The sequence below is a fragment of the Xyrauchen texanus genome, chromosome 32 (genome assembly GCF_025860055.1).
Source record: "Xyrauchen texanus isolate HMW12.3.18 chromosome 32, RBS_HiC_50CHRs, whole genome shotgun sequence".
Taxonomy (NCBI): Eukaryota; Metazoa; Chordata; class Actinopteri; order Cypriniformes; family Catostomidae; genus Xyrauchen; species Xyrauchen texanus.
The window spans coordinates 39,669,305-39,688,816 of record NC_068307.1 but is presented as its reverse complement, the minus strand read 5'-3'; the positions used below and the strand labels follow the sequence as shown (position 1 = coordinate 39,688,816).

General features: G+C 38.1%; 1 protein-coding gene across 2 annotated transcripts in view; it reads left to right on the top strand.

Annotated features, from left to right (window-relative positions):
• Window positions 1-18,997, top strand: part of mettl1 (methyltransferase 1, tRNA methylguanosine) — a 104,552-nt gene extending 85,555 nt beyond the window's left edge. Inside the window, exons 6-7 of one of the 2 annotated variants that reach the window (XM_052102069.1) lie at window positions 18,054-18,234; window positions 18,647-18,997. In XM_052102069.1, the coding sequence (XP_051958029.1) occupies window positions 18,054-18,191 (138 nt within the window). In that variant the 3' untranslated portion in view covers window positions 18,192-18,234; window positions 18,647-18,997. The remainder of the gene's footprint in view (window positions 1-18,053; window positions 18,235-18,646) is intronic. The other variant, XM_052102070.1, reaches the window with a different exon arrangement.
• Window positions 18,998-19,512: the final 515 nt, after the last annotated feature.

The following is a 19,512-nucleotide window of genomic DNA, read 5'->3' as shown; positions in this document are numbered from 1 at the left end:
CACTATGGCTGCCGTTCCCTGTTCACAATGTAAAGCGCTTTCAGTATAGTGTCTGAAAAGTGCTATATTAATGTTACGTTTATTCATTCATTCAAAGCCAAACCATTGGCGGACAAACCATTGAGACCCGTATCATGACACTCTTAGCACATGAACGGGTAATGTTAAAAGAAGCTTTCAGAATATATCATTTTTTATTGTATGAAAAACAGACCCCTGATTTAGAGAGTGTTAAGCTGAATAATAAATTACCAGGGAAGTAGAGATGGTAAAATAAATTATTTATAATTATGCACAGCCTTTATTACTTTTTTAAATGCCTGATAGATAAATATCTTCCTTTCTAGAGCAGTACATAAGGTAATTACAGAATAGTCCCATCAGTCACATATACATAAAATTGGGCATTATTCATTACAATGAGTACACAACTATTTCTGGGCTTAAAAAATACAAAACTGGTTACACTTTATTTTACAGTGTCCTTGTTACAAAGTAATTACACAAGTAATTACTGATTATTACTAATTAACAACATATACTTACTGTGGGTTTAGTGTTAGGGTTAGTTGATTGTAATTATGCATAATTGACTGTTATTACAATAGTCACTTCATGTAATATGTTACCCAAAAACCAAATCAGTGCAGAACATTGAACCTCAAAAGGAGTACAGTGTGCAAAAGCCATGGTCCGCAGAGAGCTTCCAAAGCATCAGAGGGATCTCATTGTTGAAAGATATCAGTCAGGAGAAGGGTACAAAATAATTTTCAAAGCATTAGATATACCATGGAACACAGTGAAGGCAGTCATCATCAAGTGGAGAAAATATGGCACAAGAGAGACATTACCAAGAACTGGACGTCCCTCCAAAATTGATGAAAAGACGAGAAGAAAACTGATCAGGGAGGCTTCCAAGAGGCCTACAGCAACATTAAAGGAACTGCAGGAATTTCTGGCAAGTACTGGCTGTGTGCTATGTGACAACAATCTCCCGTATTCTTCATATGAATGGGCTATGGGTTAAGGTGGTGAGACGGAAGCCTTTTCTTACAAAGAAAAACATTCAAGCCCGGCTGAAGTTTGCAAAAATAAAAAAACATAAAACACATAAAAATGTGTTATGGTCTGATGAAACCAAGGTTGAACTTTTTGGCCATAATTCCAAAAGGTATGTTTGGCGCAAAAACAACACTGCACATCACCCAAAGAATACCATACCCACAGTGAAGCATGGTGGTGGCAGCATCATGCTTTGGGGCTGTTTTTCTTCAGCTGGAACTGGGGCCTTAGTCAGGGTGGAGGGAATTATGAACAGTTCAAAATACCAGGCAATTTTGGCACAAAACCTTTAGGCGTCCGTTAGAAAGCTGCACGACAACGACCCAAAGCACACATGGCTTCACCAGAAAAAGATTAACGTTTTGGAATAGCCCAGCCCTGAATCAATTGAACTTCTGTGGGGTGATCTGAAGAGGGCTGTGCACAGGAAATGTCCTCACAATCTGACAGATTTGGAGCGCTTTTACAAAGAAGAGTGGGCAAATATTGCCACGTCAAGATGTGCCATGTTAATAGACTCCTACCCAAAAAGACTGTGTGGTGTAATAAAATCAAAAGGTGCTTCAACAAAGTATTAGTTTAAGGGTGTGCACACTTATGCAACCAGGTTATTGTGAGGTTTTTTTCCCCCCTCAGATTTCAATTTGTTTTTCAATTGAATTGCTCACGTTATAGGTCACATTAAAGGTGGAAAAGGTTTTGACATGATTTATGTTTTGTCTCATTCTTTTACATCACAAGAATCTGGCATTTTAACAGGGGTGTGTAGACTTTTTATATCCACTATAAAATCCTTTTCTCACTTAAACCGTTTACGGACATATGATTTTGATGGCAATCCCCTAATAGAGAAGTACACATTCACAAGGTAAATTTACTCATTACACACAGGGCTCTCTCACTTTCTTTCTGCACTCATGCTGTGTGAGTGTGTGTGTGTGTGTGAGAGAGAGAGAGAGAGAGAGAAACTACCTGTTTCATCGGGTTTCTAGTTGCGCACACATAAAAAATATATAATAATTGCAGAGAGCATTTCCATATGAAAACAAAACCAAATCGGACATTATAGGCAATTTAGAAATCCTGTCCGGACACTTTTTAAAGTCTGAAAAAGAAGACTTCTGGAAAAAAGAGGATGTACGTATGGTCACCCTAGGTTCTATTTAATAATTCACAGTGTTAAGCAAAGTTACTTTTATTTTGCATTTGTTTTTGCATTTAAATGTCAATTTTTTCTCATGGTGACTCAGTGTTTCCCCAATAATTATTTTTCAGCTGCTTTGTGTGTGTCCACGGACCTCCAAGGCTGGACCCGTATTTATGCACATTGGTAGAATAATAGCTTAAAATTAGGCACTTGAAGGGCTCAGAAAATCACTTTTGCTATTTTTATTAAAGAAACAGCAATAGAAATTAAAAACCTATCTAACAAAACATACATGTCACAACATGGCTCCAGACTAGTGCCACTAAGTTCTACAGATTGTGGCACCAGCACCTGATTTGGTAGCAACAGTGCAAAAATAATTATTTTTTGTCCTTAATTAAAACAAATAAAATTATAATTAATTATAGAAATATAGACAGTCATCTCTTCGAATTTCTGAAGGCAAACAAAGCCAGTTACTTTTTCCTACAATCAAAGAGTAGATTCTAGAACAGATTTTACACCGAAGAAAAACTGATTGCTTGGTCCATAATCATTATGAAAATTTGTCATAGTTCCTTGTGGCAGGGCAGAGGGCAGGGCCGGGCCGTAATCCTACACACCCGGTCCCGTATTAGGCTAATCAAGCCTCCGAGAGGGATAAAGGTCAACTGCAGAGGATCATGCGGGAGAGAGAGATCGTTTATGGACATTTCGTCGTGTGTGTTTATGTTGTCTTTTAAGTTTATATTAAAATATTATTTATATCGTCAAGCCGGTTCTCGCCTCCTTTCCGTTGACTGCTTTACATTCCTCAATTAGTGTCCATAGTTAATTGATATTTGTAACTAGATCACAGTTAGTCACTGGTAAAACCAAGCATGGCTCCTCACTATGATAGTAAGTAACTTCAACAAAACAAACTATGGCATTTATGTTATGAAATGACTGGAACTACACTGTCACGAATGGTGTGGAAGCTGGACAAGACAGACGAGAGGTGCGGATCCAAAAGCGGTTTTATTAAATAATAGAGGAACACAAGACACTGGAACAAATTAAAGGTCCACGATGGGAAAATGAAATAAACACATGAACACGAAACATCCACGAACGATCAAACAAGGGAACAAGAGCAGGCATAAAACATTGGAAACATGGAACATCAAATACAACGACCGACAAGGGAATGGAGGAACAAACAGGGTTTAAATACACAAGGACACAATAAAGACTAAACGAGACACAGGTGAGAACAATGATGAGTGCAGGCAGTAGGGAGGCCGGGAATTGTGGGAATTGAAGTTTTCTACACAGACAGTGAGACTCAGGGTGGACAACAGGGAAAACGTGACATGGAACGGGATCGGTGACGAGTGAAATGGAAAACACGGAGCAGACCACACGGAAACATGACATAAACGTGATGGGTGAAACAGAGAACATAGGGCAGACAACACAGGAACTTTACATATACATTTAGAAACTATAAGAACAAAATAGAAACCTTTTGAAACAGACATATTTGAAACAAATACATTTTTTGATAGGATTATATAAATATACAAATATTTATTATGAATATAACATTGCACATCTGCCAAAATACCATTTTCAACACTGTGTTGTTTGTACAGCCTTATAATTTATGTTCTGGTTAGTGTTGTTAATAATGGTGTGCAGATAAACATGGTTTAAGCTCGTTTAATCCCCAAGGCAAGAGACACTAAGTGTTTTCATGTTTTTTCCACAGCCAAATTCAAATGAGTTTCGTGCCACTTTCTCACAGCGCCGTTTATAATGATTTGCGCTGCATGGGTGAGACTGCACTGGCGCTGCTCGGTTCATTGAGCTGGTTGATAGTTGATCCGGTTAGTGGCTTTTGCTGTTATATTCCATTTTTCTTATACAAAACAGAAAACGGACGCATCGCGCATAATCAACAAGAGTTCGCAATTTCTAGTGTAACCACCTCAATAAATAAATAAATAAGTCTCCCCAGCAGGAACAATGATTGCAAGATGCAACCATTTCGCAGTCTGGAGCCCTATATTTCTACTATCTTTGCCAAAGACATTATCAGAGTAAAAGTCTTTCCACTAGAAGAGGTATCATGTCAGGTCCTCTGCTTCTCTGTTGTGTATGTGGACGCACTCATGAACAGCCTTTGATAGGCAGCTATATGATGATGCCACTGTGAATACGTGCGTGTATATAGAGGGGTCACTTTCACTTCATACATTTGTCCCATTTGACTGCACCCAGTACAAGCATGCCACTGACTGGTGCTGGCAAGTGTTACATTGCGTCATGGATATTAATAAACCATGTGAAATGTCAATAGATTATAGCTGGGCTCATAATTCAGCAGTGGCGCAGCGGAGCTCCTGAATGCATATAGGAAAAACACTGGTGACTGCTGAGAATGATCTTTCTCTCTCTCACACACACACACACCGCATTGCGAGAGAAGCTATGATGGTTAAAATGAAAACCGATGTGCTCAGTTTAAATAGTGTAGGGCTCACAGTTTAGGAGCGGGTTTGGTTATTAGCAATAATTAATAATTATCATAGATAATTATCAATTATTAAAATCAATAGAACATTGATTAGAATCAATGTTAGCTTTTTAATCCTTTAAATCAACAGTCATCAAATTCAATAGAATATTAATTATGATCAAAGGTAATAATGAATTATTAAAACAATCATCAAAGTTACTTGTCAATTATCAAAATCAATAGAATATTAATTAGGATTAATGTCAACTGGGCACCACCCTGGAATCAGGGATTAATAACCAGACAGTATAACAGTCTCAATATTAGATTGTTCTCTTAGGAAAATTGATGTCCATAGATCATCAAGATTCAAAAGGAAACAATGAAGGTTTGAATTTGAGCACTGGCATCCCCTGCCAGCCTTTGACACATGTGTATGCAAAACAAACCAAAACACTTCCCTTTTAATTATAACGAAGTTTATTGAAAATATAATATCAATTAATAATCAATACAATGCAGTCAATAAACTTCCGACATTCAACTACAAACTAAACAGTGACTTGATTAGATACGGTAACCAAAATAAGCCTATAACACATGAGGAGTGTGTGTGTGTGTGAGAGAGAGAGGAGTGACACACACGAAATGGCGGACGTGACTCTCGTGGAGAGTACGTCACATGAGATTTCCGGCCAGAGAGTATGGCCGCGAATGTGGCCGTAGAGAAGCCGGTTAATGGGGTCTGCCCGTTTACAGCGTGTCTCCGCTTGCACGATAACCTGGGGACAAAGCTGAGCTTTAACACAAAGTTATCTAATAGCATATGTTTATTAGGGGTCGCGTGTGTGTGGTTAGTATGACAGAGAGAGAATAAAGTGGCGGTGCTGAAGCCGGTTTCGTGATCGTGGGAGAGAAGGCAACTGTTAGTTCATCACTCAGAGATACGGTGAACGAGCCCACGACCTCTGGTCCTTTAATGGATAAACACAGTGTGCCGGTCTCATCCGCAATGGCGTAAATACACAACAGTCCAACGTAGTTGGATTACAATACAGCAAACTCTCATTTGTGATAACAGTATGTTACATTAATACCTTGAGTATTATTAGCAACAATGAGCGGACTCGGCGGTCCGTAAACTGTACAAACAATAAACTTGATCAAAAAGTTTAACACACCTAAATATCGTATCTCTGCCCAGATGTTAACCTCTTACTTGGATAGAACGTGTGTTCATCCGTCGTTCGACTCCGACTCAGTTCCTCGAGGCTCGGGTGATGACGGGAGGCCGTTTCCTCGCTCTGTTGGCAGGCGGTACGGCTGCTGATTCTAGCCAGGCTGGCGGAGAAATCAGCAACGTCAACTTGATTGAAGAGGGAAGGGAATTCTTCTTCACTTCTGCAGGCAAACGGATGAAGATTGCTTGGAAGATTGCTCGGCGCTCTTCTTCGGCTCCGTTACAGTGTTCGGTGAGAGTAATCCCAACTCATCCAGCGAGATGGAGATTGTATGGCCGCAGTTTCAAGTTGCACGTTACTTCCTTGTGCAACGAGGCAACACCTGAGAGCAGCGATTAACTGCGTCTATGCACGGCGAGCAAAGTCACTGGAAGCAAGGTACAGAACGATTTCCGAGGTATTTCTACTCCTGATGACATCATAGTTGAGGTGCGTTCTGTTGAGTGCCTCATCCAATAGGAGTTGAGTTCGATCCTTTGGAATTTCATACAGTTGTAAAGTGAGCAAGGCTTCTTGGGATTTGTAGTCGGTTTTGTACTCCCTTTGTTTGATTTTGGCATGGTTTTTATCAGCAAGATTTATGACTTTGTTTTTGTAGGCCTCGGTCAGGCTTTACGACTGTGTTAGGCCTGCCTTTGTCTTGTATCTGAATACATGAGGCCCAACAATAGGTTTCATCGTCTTTTATCTGTCAAAATGACAGACAGCATTTGATATTATCCGTCAATGTTTAAAAAAAATCGATACATGATGGAAAAATTGGTTAATGCAACTTCAGCTTATGACATCTGGTGCAACTCGGAAAGTTTCAGGAATTGGCAGTTTACCATCACCAGAAACATTGTCTTGCCGATAATAACAACTAGGCGGAAGTGAGGAGCATTCTACAGGAATTCTCTTATTGTAATTGTGCCGGAAGTGAAGTGAGGAAAATGTGGATTCTAGAGTCGAGTCCAAAACTAGGGCTAGTCAGTCAAGGTATTATGTAATTAAATTCAACAGCACATTATTGAGAGCTGCGGAACATCTCCTCCCCGGAGAGGCGGCTCTGAGGAAAACAGCAACACACTTATAGTACATAAGCAAGAAGATCGATGGCAAACGGCAAATAAATTATACTGTAGCGGTACAGCTTGTTGAATTTGCCAAACAACGATGTCATATCCTGGTTCTACAGTACATCAAACATGTTGTTTTATTTATGCCGCCATCACACAAATCGGTGTATTTGTGAGGCAGAAACAGCTGTCTCTCTCAGCGGACACAGAACGTGACATACACAGCAAGATGCTTATAAGTTATGAGTCATACCTATCAAAAAAACAACAACGAAGTATCCTGCGATCACATAAGACTAGGGCTGTCAATCGATTCAAATTTTTAATCGAATTAATTACATGGTGTCCCGATTAATTAATCGCGAATGCAAATATTTGCTGAGAAAGCTCCTCATATAACAATAATTCAATACATAATGATGAAATAATTATACATAGTTATCTTTAAATATTAAAAAAGTACATATATAAAATAAAAAAATATTCAGATAATTAAAATGCATTACATTCTTGTAGCAGAAGAGTTAATCATTGATAAAACAATATAAAAGTGGCTTTAGAATACAATGCATTGTTTACTACCATATTATTGATCATAAGTCAATCATTGGCATACAGTTCACAGCAATCCATTTCACAAGTGAATTTGTCAATCAGTTGGAGATATATTATGAGGGCTTGTTTAAGAACACATCAATGTACACCTGCGTCAGACATTATAATTTTTTTTTAGAAACAAGCCAGGGGTACATATAGGGTGACCACCTGACTATTGCTCTGTTGCAGGTCAGCAGACCTGATTTTGCGGGACACGAGGGAGAGATAACTTACTATTATTGTACTAGGTGAATAAATATTGATTTCATATTAGATGTATTTTTGCAGTGATGTTAAATGTTAATGGCGGCGCTGTGAACGTCACTCAGTTTGGCATAAGGTCTACGATACAAACAAATTTTAACAGCTCAGACCTACTCAATGTAAATATAATGAAGTGAAAATAATAATCTATTCGTTAAAAAGCACATTTCCAAATAAGCACATCAATTCCATTATTAAAGACTAGAAAGATTAAATGCGTTCTTACCGGATTTAGTGCATCTTGAATTAAATTTTTTTGGTCTGATCTGGCTGCTTCGAGTAGGGCCTTCTCATGCATTATGACTGTAGAACTCCTGGCAGGTGTAGGTGTTCACTTTCACCAGGAGTTCACTTTTGATGAGGTCCACAGATGCTCAGTTCCTTGTCTCTGTCCACGCAGCTGTCATCAGTGAAAACACCCTCTCCATGAACACGTTGGTGACAGGAATGATTAAAGCCAAAGATATCAGAGCTGTCATGTTTGGGGCACTGAAATGCTTCAGCAGAGCTGTCCGTGAAACTTCGGTGGCATACCCTGCACTCTCCTTTTTTAGGGTCACCTGTAACTGGTTTTAACCATGTATATATTTTCTCCAATTCTTTATTATACGAACAAAGACACTTTTTCTTCTCAGGAGCTCCGGATAGACCCATTTTTCTGTTGCAGTTTTTTTTCCAGTGTTTTCCCGCTCTGGCAAGAAAAAAAGGCTGCGCTGCTCATGTTCAGTGTTTTCTTATGAAATGCAGGACAGGTGGTCACCCTACCATACGACCTGCGTCAGACATGCTTGTGTCACGTCTCGGGTGTGTTGCGTCATAAAAAAAAAATGTTTAGGTCACTGTGTCAATCTTTAAACACATATTGAGATCCCTTAGTTTGCATTTGAACCCTTAGTAACGCATATCTGTGTTGTTTTCTTCACGGTATAAACTGTGTGTTGCTCACACAGCTGAAACACTTTCGTGGCATTTATAATTTAAGACATTTGTCAAAATCATGAATAAGTTTGAGATAAACATTTGTGGGTGCTTGTATCATATCATATCGTAAGGCTGTGCATCGTATCATATCTTGAAATTTGTACATCGTTACATGCCTAACTGACACCTATCATCATGGACGCGTGAGGTTTGTTTGTTAACTGCTGCCGCTTTACTCCAAAGTGTGCATTTTTTTTATCTTGTTTTTGGTACTTTTAGTCTGTTCATACAACACGTGTAAATACATGTATAATGGACATTCTTTGATTCAATCCAAACCAAATTTTCAGTGTTGTTGAGCAATGCAATTGGCTGGTGGCTGTAACCATTATGTGTTTGTTGTCACAGTGTTTATCGATGATCTACGAGAGATCCAGGTTGTTGCGGTTTGTTTCATTACTCCTGCAGGAATCTCTTGTTTAAACATTTTATCCTTCCACTTTCACTTATTCAGTTTGGACTGTCTGGTGTTTGTTATTTTGTTTAGTTTGCTTGTTTTGTTGTTTATTATTATTATTATAGGTATAATTACTTGGTCAATTGCATGACACAGGTTGTCATGTGACATCAAGGTGGCAGCGCTCAAGAGGGGGCAAACTGCTCAATGTAAAATTAAATGGCTTTTATTGGGCTGCTGATATTACTGGAGTCTTCATCTCATGTGAGTGTATATAATTTTGCCACTATGATTCACAAGGACACTTAAATGTTTTTTTTAATTTGATAGCCTTAGTAAGAGTGTTGGCAGGGCAAGGACAAATCTAAGCTACTGGCCCGACTGGAACAGAACAAAAACAATCTTTTGTTGAGTCCTGATAAAGGGATGCGTCTGACTATTTGAAATCACTTACTAACCAGATAAATCTATGCCCATAGCTTAAAGGAAAGATGATAAATAGTGCAGTGTAAAAAACTAATTCTGTAAAATTTATGGCAAAATACCAGCAGTTGTAGTTGCCAGAAATTTACTGTACAAAATACGGTAATCATTCAGGCTTTACGGGATGTAATCACGATAGTAAATCACAAATCACAAAAATCACCCTAGTAACTACAAAAAGCCATATGACGACTTAAAGGTCATCTAGAGTGGCCCTTCCAGAAGCATTAATACACATGTAGAAACATGCACAGTGTCACTCACCCAAACGCAAAACACAATCACAAAGTGTGTAACACTAAAATAATGCAATAAACTAAACTTCATAAAATAACACCGAACACCCCAATGTGCATAACTAATATTAAAAATAAGAAGAAACATAACTATTTCCATAAAATGTAAGAAAATGTAATGGGCAATGTAGGGACCAATTATTGTTTTTTACCATAATTTTAGCAATAGTTTACCGTAAAATGTTTTCTCTTTTTATATATATATATATATATATATATATATATATATATATATATATATATATATATATATTTCTATACATTTTTACAGTTAATTACATTTTTTTTTACAGTTTTACTGTGTCATTTTATTTGTCTTGTTAAATATATTGTCATTTTGACCGTATATGTTAAGGTAACTACCATAACCATTTAACTTTTTTTCGGTAGCATTTTTACATTCTTTTACCATTCAAATTACTGATTTTTTTTTTACAGTGAAAAAGCATAATGAGGAGCCAATAACCCAAGCTACTAGATGACCTTAATAGACAAATATCAAAAAAATAGACAAATATTAAAAAAACAAATATCGATTTTCTGATGCATCGCAATCTTCATTTGAACAATCTCGATATCAATTCTTAAATCCTAAGATCGATTCAAGTAAAGCACATGCACACGTGTCTACATTTTGCGCTATAGGGCTGCCAAAGCTGCCCTCCAGCCATTGAAATGCTTTAAACGCATTTGTGCAGTGCAGTTGTGGCCTGGTTTTCACATAAGTGTGGCACGAGACATCACAGAAGCTTGTGCAAGTAATGCTCTCTGCTCTATTCTAGTGTAATTCTGGAGCGGGTGCTTCAGCCGGGCTTCCCTCGCTATTAGCACTCCAGAGATGGGATAGTGCAGAGCAAATCACTTAATACTATGGTGCAGACTTCTAAACTTAAAGCCCATTTGAATTCAGAAAATTCCTAGTTTAAAGTGCTATTGAGGAAGTCAATAGGGATGCACCGAAATGAAAATTCTGGGCCGAAACCGAAAATCCAGGATGCACTTGGCCGAAAACCGAAACCGAAATTTTTACCTATTTAAAAAAAATGGTGTGTATAATTGTATTAAAGGGGTCATGACATGAGAAACCAAATTTGCCTTGATCTTTTGGTATATAAGAGGTCTTTGTATCATTAAAACGTCCTGCAAGTTTAATATTTTAAGACGTCCTCCCCATTCTAAACGAATCATTTATTTAATCAAGCTCAAAATACAGCTCGTTCTGGATTCATGGTTAGAAGTGACGTGACGTTAGAAGTGACATACCAGCGTTTGCATATGACCGCCTCCAACACAAGATAACTACGCTTTAAGCGCAAGACAACTACGCTCATTTCGTATCGCCGTGCGCCTCACAAGTGTTCAGTCGATGGACAGCGAGCTCTGACAGAGACTACTTGTGCACAGGAAAATTACGATGCCACACAGATGTGCTGTTCCTGGCTGTGGTCAAACAAAACCTCTGAATAAGCTGCCAAAAGATCCAGACGTCAGGGAAAAATGGATACAGTTTATTTTTTGCGGATGTCCCAGTCACGGCAGTGTTAACTTAAGCGTTTGTTCTGTACATTTTAAGGATGACTGTTTTGAGAACAAATCTCAATATGATGCTGGCTTTGCCAGAAAACTGTTGCTCAAAGATAAGTCCGTGCCGACTATTCTGGGAACAACGACAACGCAAACTGTAAGTAATCTATTTTAAACTTTAAACTACTTTTTAAAGCGCAATTTCATTCATTATGAATAATCACAGTGTTTTTACTTAGTTTACTTGCATATTGTTCTGGCTGGGGCGTCAATAATTGATACATAGGCACTGACGTTAGCCAATCATAACAGTGGGCGTTAACACTGAAGTCTTAAATGGAAAACGCCCCCAAAACAGACTGTTTGAATCAGAGGATGAGAAACAGGGTGGGAAAAGGTCATAAATCACTAGATTTTAAAAGTTTTTCTTAAAAAAAAATATATTAATACTATAATTGCACCTAAGGGAACATAATAATACAATAAAAAAACCCATGTCATGACCCCTTTAATTTTATACATTTTCATTAATTTCATGAATTTAATGAATCTGAATTGAAAAACTACAAACCAATAAGATAAATCACACTTTTATTGAAAGTAACACCAAAATTGGACAAAAAATATATTAAAACTATATTAAATATTCTTCTTCTTTCAGTTCTGTAAAAATCTAATTTTATAGATTTTATTAACAATTATCCAAATAATGTAAAGTTTTAGAAAACTATTATATGAAAAACAACAGTCAAGTAATGAACTTAGCTAACATCTTTCAAAAAGTTTAAATATGCAACAGTAATTTTAATTAAAACAAAAGGCAGAACACAGAATGGCAGAGGGCCTCTATTCCACTAATCTATATATAACTATAATATATAATTATATATATAGATCAGTGCTCTATTCTGTTTATGTAAACATATGTACACTTTAAGAACAGGCTCTCACTCTCTGTGCTGGTGCTTGGGCAGATAAATACCTGTGCGCAATCCGCGCAAGCAAAGGAAAGCGGTCTTTGTTTATGCGACCGTAGTCAAGGGGATTGTCGCTTCTGGCATAGTTCCACTAGATATGCCTCAAGTTGTGTTGTAGCTGCGCTAGTTGTGACACTTTCCTGTAGAATCTCTTGCTGTACTCTGTACAGCAATATATATATCTGACATTTCTGCTGAATAAACACTGCAGATCGCAAATTTGATGTCCTTATCAGACACTTTGAAGAATTTCCACACCGCTGACATGATCGGCCTTTGTTTGGTAGCGCCGTGATAAGGGCTAGATCGATCCAGAGTGAAATCTGAGCACTGAGGGGCGGGGCGAGGAGGTATTTTCGGCTCATATTTTCGGCCTTTTTTCTCTTTCGGCCAAAAACCGAAAGTGCCATTTTCGGCTGAAAATTTTGGCAGCCCAAAATTTCGGTGCATCCCTAGAAGTCAATCTTCTCAAAAAGCTGGACAGCCCGACATTCTATTCAGCACTGACGAGGAAAAAAGAAAACACTCTGTATGCGCCAAAATAGCTTCTTTTTTTTTTACACACATCACCCTTGCTTACATTTATCACAATTTTACAATAGTGACAATAACTATGGTATTTTGACAGAAATGTTATGGTTTTAAATAATGTATTATACATTTTTACTACAACTGTGGCAGCTGTTAAAAAAAAAAGACTAAATCATTAAGTGTCTGATGAAATTAAAATTATATCGGTTAAGGAGTGGGAAACAAAAAACGTTACTAGCTATGTCCCAACTCAGTAAAGTGCTCTTCTGTACAGTCAGAATTTAATAACTAGTCCTATAAAAACAAGGTGTTAATTTAGTTTAGTTTGAATTCACATAGTATCTTAAAGTAAAAATTATGTGTTGAATTCAAAAGGTTCCAGATGCTAAGATTATGCAAATAGTACAAATTATGCATGTTAACAATAAATACGTAACAATATATACATATATAAACACTGGCAGCCAAATATTTGGTATAAAGTACAGATTTTGCAGTTTTGGAAGGAAATTGGTACTTTAATTCATTGAATTAAACAAATCATAAAGTGACATCAGTACATTACTGATGTAAAAAAAAAGCACCATCACTGTTTGAAAAAAGTAATTTATCAAATCTAGATGGGCCCCATTTCCGCTGCCATCTGCTGCCACAACACCTTGAGTAATCATGCTAAATTGCTGATTTGGTACTAGAAAATCACTTGCCATTATATAAAACACAGCTGAAAGCTATTTGGTTCATTAAATGTAGCTTAACATTGTCTTTGTGTTTGTTTTTGAGTTGCCACAGTATGCAATAGACAGAAATGTTTTAAGGTCAATATTAGGTCCAACACGGCAAAAAAAGAATCCACTTTCCGTAAGAAAAATCCGCTTTTGAAACCGGAAAACAAAAAGAAAAGGTTGGAGTCGCAAAGAAACAGACATTGGACGAGCTAATTGGAAAAGAGTGTTATAGATCTTAACCCCATTGAGCTTTTGTGGGATCTGCTAGACCCTAAGGTGCATGAGAAGTGCACCAAATGTGACCAAAATGATGAAAAACTAATGATAAAATACAATTTGTAAAATTAATAATTTCATAATTTACCATGTTAGAAGGGCCCCTGTTTTACAGCATTAGCTGAAAGAGAATTACTTTAATATATCAGCAAAATTGACATTGTAACTGAAAATACACCGATATTAATCGATATTGAATCGAAATCAGATGCTATTCTTCTCACCACAATTGCAGAGAGTGGTTATCTGTGTTGCCGTAGACTTTGTCAGTTTGAACCAATCTGGCCATTCTCTGTTGACCTCTCTCATCAACAAGGCATTTCCATCCGCAGAACTGCCAATCACTTGATGTTTTTGTTTTTGGCACCATTCATGCGCCGGCTCGTCCTGCTGGATTTTTTCGAACTGAAACTCTGCAAATACTTATCACACAAACATGAAACATATGTCTAAAGAAAGCGTAAAATGTGTACTTTTAAATAAACTGATTCAAATTCAAAACAATTATTCTCCTGTAATGTAATCTGAATGAAACAAAGCGATGTGCAGTTTTCCTGGCTCAGCTAATTTATCTCTAATGTGATCCACCCAGCAGCAGAGCGTGCCATTCATACACTAATGTGCTGAGATGAGCAAATCAAATGGTAAACACCCCCGAATGTGCCTTAACAACAACAAGTTCGTTCATTTTTATGCACGTTTGAAAAAACTCCTGGATAGTGACGAAGAGTTAACATTTTCCTCAGAAGAAGAGCGGGACTCCGATGAACGTTTGCATTTTGAAGAGAGACTTGATCCAGCCAAGGATACAATTTTGGACGAGTAAGTCATTTATTTTTAATTAGTTGACATGCTATTTTATATAAACATGTATATATTTTACTAGTGGGGCTGTTTCCAGACTTGACAGCCAGGATTCAGGGTATTTAAATTTTAAATATGTCCAAATAAGCAAGTTTAATTACATGTAAATGTTGTTTCGGCTAAAGCAGGTATTTAAATTGTATGCTGTATGATATAAATGTAATATGTAATATGATGTAAAAATAATATGAATGTTTAGATTATATCTAGTTTATCTAGTGTTTATGCAACCTTATTATCATCAACAAAGCTTGTGCTTGCAAATATGGGTTCAGGTATAAATGAGTAAAATGCACTTTAAATATGCGCATATTAGAAAATCAGCATATTATTATGATTTCTGAAGGATCATGTGACACTGAAGACTGCAGTAATTATGCTGAAAATTACAATATATTCAAATAGAAAACTGTTCTTTTAAATTGTAAAAATAGTTCAAAATATCACTGTTTTTACTGTATTTTGGATAAAAAAAATGCATTCTTGGTGAGCAGAAGAGACTTTTAAACGGTAGTGTAGATCTAAAATGAAGTAAAGTCTTTATGTAAAGAAAATGTTTAGTCAGATGACTTCTTTTAACTTAAAACTTGATTTTGATCATTAAGTCTTCCTCATTGATAGGCCCAGGGGAGGGGTCTTTTGTCTCCTCAGGTGTGAATTACAATCCATTTTCATGATAGTTCACGCCTCCTCGCATATGACCTTTCTAACACAAAGTGTTTTACAAAAGTTGTAAATATTGTTTTGTATGAATGAGTGATCAGGATGGTTTTCACATCATTTTGTATCAAAAACTATATGCTACAAGATCCAGTTCTCAAATGCTTATGGACAAATGTTTAGTATGGCCTTATTTCAATGACTTAAATATTTTGTTTTTTCAAAAACCATGTATAAACGTTATTTTCTCAAAAATACAAACATGTACACACATGTTGCTCACATAATATTGTAGCCCAGTTTGTGCTGAAAACCGTGTCATCAGACTTTAGCCATTAATATGTTTTTATTTTAAAACTTCTTCAGGGCCCAAAACACCCTCAGACCCCAGAGGGTTAAGTGCATAATATGATTATAAACTCCATAAAAAATTTTTTACCATGTTTATATCCAGGAACGTGGAATGTCACCTCACTGGGGGGAAGGAGCCGGAACTTGTGAGGGAGGTGGACCGTTACCAGTTGGATCTGGTGGGGCTTACTTCGACACACAGTTTTGGCTCTGGAAACGTACTCCTGGATAGGGGATGGACTCTATTCTTCTCTGGAGTTTCCCAGGGTGTGAGGCGACGGGCAGGTGTGGGGATACTCACGAGCCCCCGGCTGAGCCCCGCTACGTTGGAGTTTACCCTGGTGGACGAGAGGGTCGCCTCCCTACGCCCCTACGGGTTGTGGGGGGGAATACTCTGACTGTTGTCTGTGCATATGCACCGAACAGCAGTTCAGAGTATTTGGCCTTCTTGAAGATCCTGAATGAAGTCCTGAATAGGGCCCCAGTAGGGGACTCCATAGTGATGCTGGGTGACTTCAACGCGCACGTGGGAAATTACAGGGACAACGGCCTCCCTGATCTGAACTCAAGTGGATGTTTGTTATTAGACTTCTGTACTAGTCATGGATTATCTATAACAAACACCATGTTTGAACATAAGGATGCTCATAAGTGTAGGCCGAAGGTCGATGATCGATTTTGTAATCGTGTCGTCGGATCTGAGGCCATATGTACTCGGGTGAAGAGAGGGGCAGAGCTGTCAACCAATCACCATCTGGTGGCGAGTTGGGTCAGGGGATGGTGAAAGACTCTGGACAGACCTGGGAAGCCCAAGCGAGTAGTGTGGGTGAACTGGGAACGTTTGGAGGAGGCCCTTGTCCACGAGATCTTCAACTCACACCTCCGGCAGAGCTTTTCAGGCATCCCTGTGGAGGTTGGGGACATTGAACCGGAGTGGGCAATGTTCAAAGCGTCCATTGCCGAAGCCGCGGTGGAGAGCTGCGGCTTCAAGGTTTTAGGTGCCGCAAGGGGTGGTAACCCTCGAACACCGTGGTGGACACTGGTGGTCAGGAAAGCCGTCCGACTGAAGAAAGAGGCCTTCCGGGATTTGTTGTCCCGGAGGTCTCCGGAGGCAGTTGCAAGGTACCGACAGGCCCGAAGGGCTGCGGCCTCGGCCGTGAGGGAGGCAAAACAGTGGGTGTTTGAAAAGTTCGGAGAAGCCATGGAGAAGGACTTTCAGTCCGCACCAAAGTGCTTCTGGAAAACTGTCCGCCACCTTAGGAGGGGGAAACGGGGAACCATCCAGATGGGACGCTTTTGACCTCAACCGAGGAGGTTATTGGGCGGTGGAAGGAACACTTTGAAGAACTCCTAAATCCCAACACGCCCTCTATGCTAGAGGCAGAGCCGGAGGCTGATGGGGTATCAGATTCTATTTCCCTGGGGGAGGTCACTGAGGTAGTCAAACAACTCCGCTGTGGCAAAAAGACTGGCACAAATCTCTTGCACGAGTCAGCCAGGCTTCCCTTGATAATGCAGTTGAATTCTACAGAGAATACTGTACTTTATAGTGCTATTGAGAAACTCAAACATCTGAAATGTCTAGACAACCTTGAAATTCTAAACAGCACTGATGAAGAAAAGTCAACATAAAATACAAGGCTTTTCAAACTAAACATTTGAGTAATTACTTGAGTAGTTTTTCAGCAAACTACTTATTTATTCATATTATTTCACAGTACTTATATGTGTACTCAAGTCAATTATTTCTTCAGTAGCAATACTTTTACTTAAGTAAAGATTTTTAGTACTCTTATCCACCACTGGTGATAAATGTTTGACCTCTTGTATAATTGTTAATTGAAGTAAAAGTTAAGTAATAAGTCAATACCTAGAAGTTTTATGAAGGGTCTTTGTGCCCATAGGCGACAATGTTGCTGGTGATGTCTGGTAAGGACCTGCCTTACAACAGGCCTGCAAGCCCTCAGTCCAGCCTTCTCTGCCTATTGCGGACAGTCTGAGCACTGATGGAGGGATTGTGCATACCTGGTGTAACTCGGGCAGTTGTTGTTGTTGCCATCCTGTATCTGTCCCGCAGGTGTGATATTCCGATCCTGTATGGGTGTTGTTACAGATTTTCTGCCACTGTGAGGATGATCAGCTGTCCTTCCTGTCTCCCAGTAGCGCTGTCTTGGTGTCTCACAGTACTGACATTGCAATTTATTGTCTTGGCCACACCTGCAGTCTTCATGCCTCAATGCAGCATGCCTAAGATGAGCAGGGATCTGGGCATCTTTCTTTTGGTGTTTTTCAGAGTCAGTAGAAAGGTCTCTTTAGTGTCCTAAGTTTTTATATGTGTGACCTTAATTGCCTACCATCTGTAAGCTGTTAGTGTTTTAATGACCACAGGTGCATGTTCATCAATGCTTTGTTTCATTGAACAAGCATGGAAAACATTGTATACACCATTTATAATAAAGATCTGCAAAGATATTTGGATTTTTTACAAAATTATCTTTAAAACGTTTGTTTTTTGCTGAGTTTATATATATATATTTTAATTTTTTTATTTATTTTTATTTTTTTTATAAATCTAAATTAAATGCACAACCCACCATGAGGTAACTGCATATTTGTTATCTAGTAGAAATGTATAAGATGTGTTTCAGGGTGTGGATGGATGGTCATTGTGTTGGTTAAATTGACATTTCCACTGTCATATTACAGGCTGAAGACATCATAATTAGTCGTCTGGGAACCTGCACAGAAGAAGGAAAGAAGGTTCAGAGAAATGGAGGCCTGAATTTTCTAGCAGTTTTCCGCCGAATAGAAGATCCCTTATAATATTGTATGAGAACAATCTTTATGCTGGAAGGATGTGAACATTTCTAAATCACTCTGTGATTGCATTGAAAGTGCACAGAACTGCCATAATGTTGGTCTTCCTCGTATTTCCACCTATTCATTTTCAGTGTGCAGCTTTGTGAATAAGTAAAAATATTAAGTCCTCTACATTTTTGTCCAGCTCAAACATAACTAAATATAAATAAAATGTGACTTTTAAAATTACAAATCTTCTTTCTGTTCCTGGCAGACAATACTAACAAGCACTAACAGATCTTACTCATACTGTATATGATAAAGCAAGTCTAGTTTGTTTCTGGTAAGGCCCACAGAGTACCTGTCATTCATAAAATTTCCCTTAGTCCCTTAAGTGCATAATATGATTATAAGCTCCATAAAAAAATTTTTTTACCATGTTTATATCCATTCAACAAATTTTCCCACAAAATCTGAATGAAAAATGTCACCAGGTTCTGTCAGGGCCTACTGAAAACTGGTCAATTACAAGTATTTTATTTTATGTGGGTGCCAAACCACTATTACACTATTATTACAGTATTTCAGTAAATTTTTCACGTTTCTACTTTTGAGTATAAATAAGTCATAGTACTTTTACTTGAGTTGATTAAATGTAAGTATTTAACTTCGCTACATTTATTTTTCACCACAATTACGAAGTACATAAAAAAATGGCATAGTCCTCAGGGCAAAGCAACATGCTTCAGAGATTAGATGGAACTCAAACATCT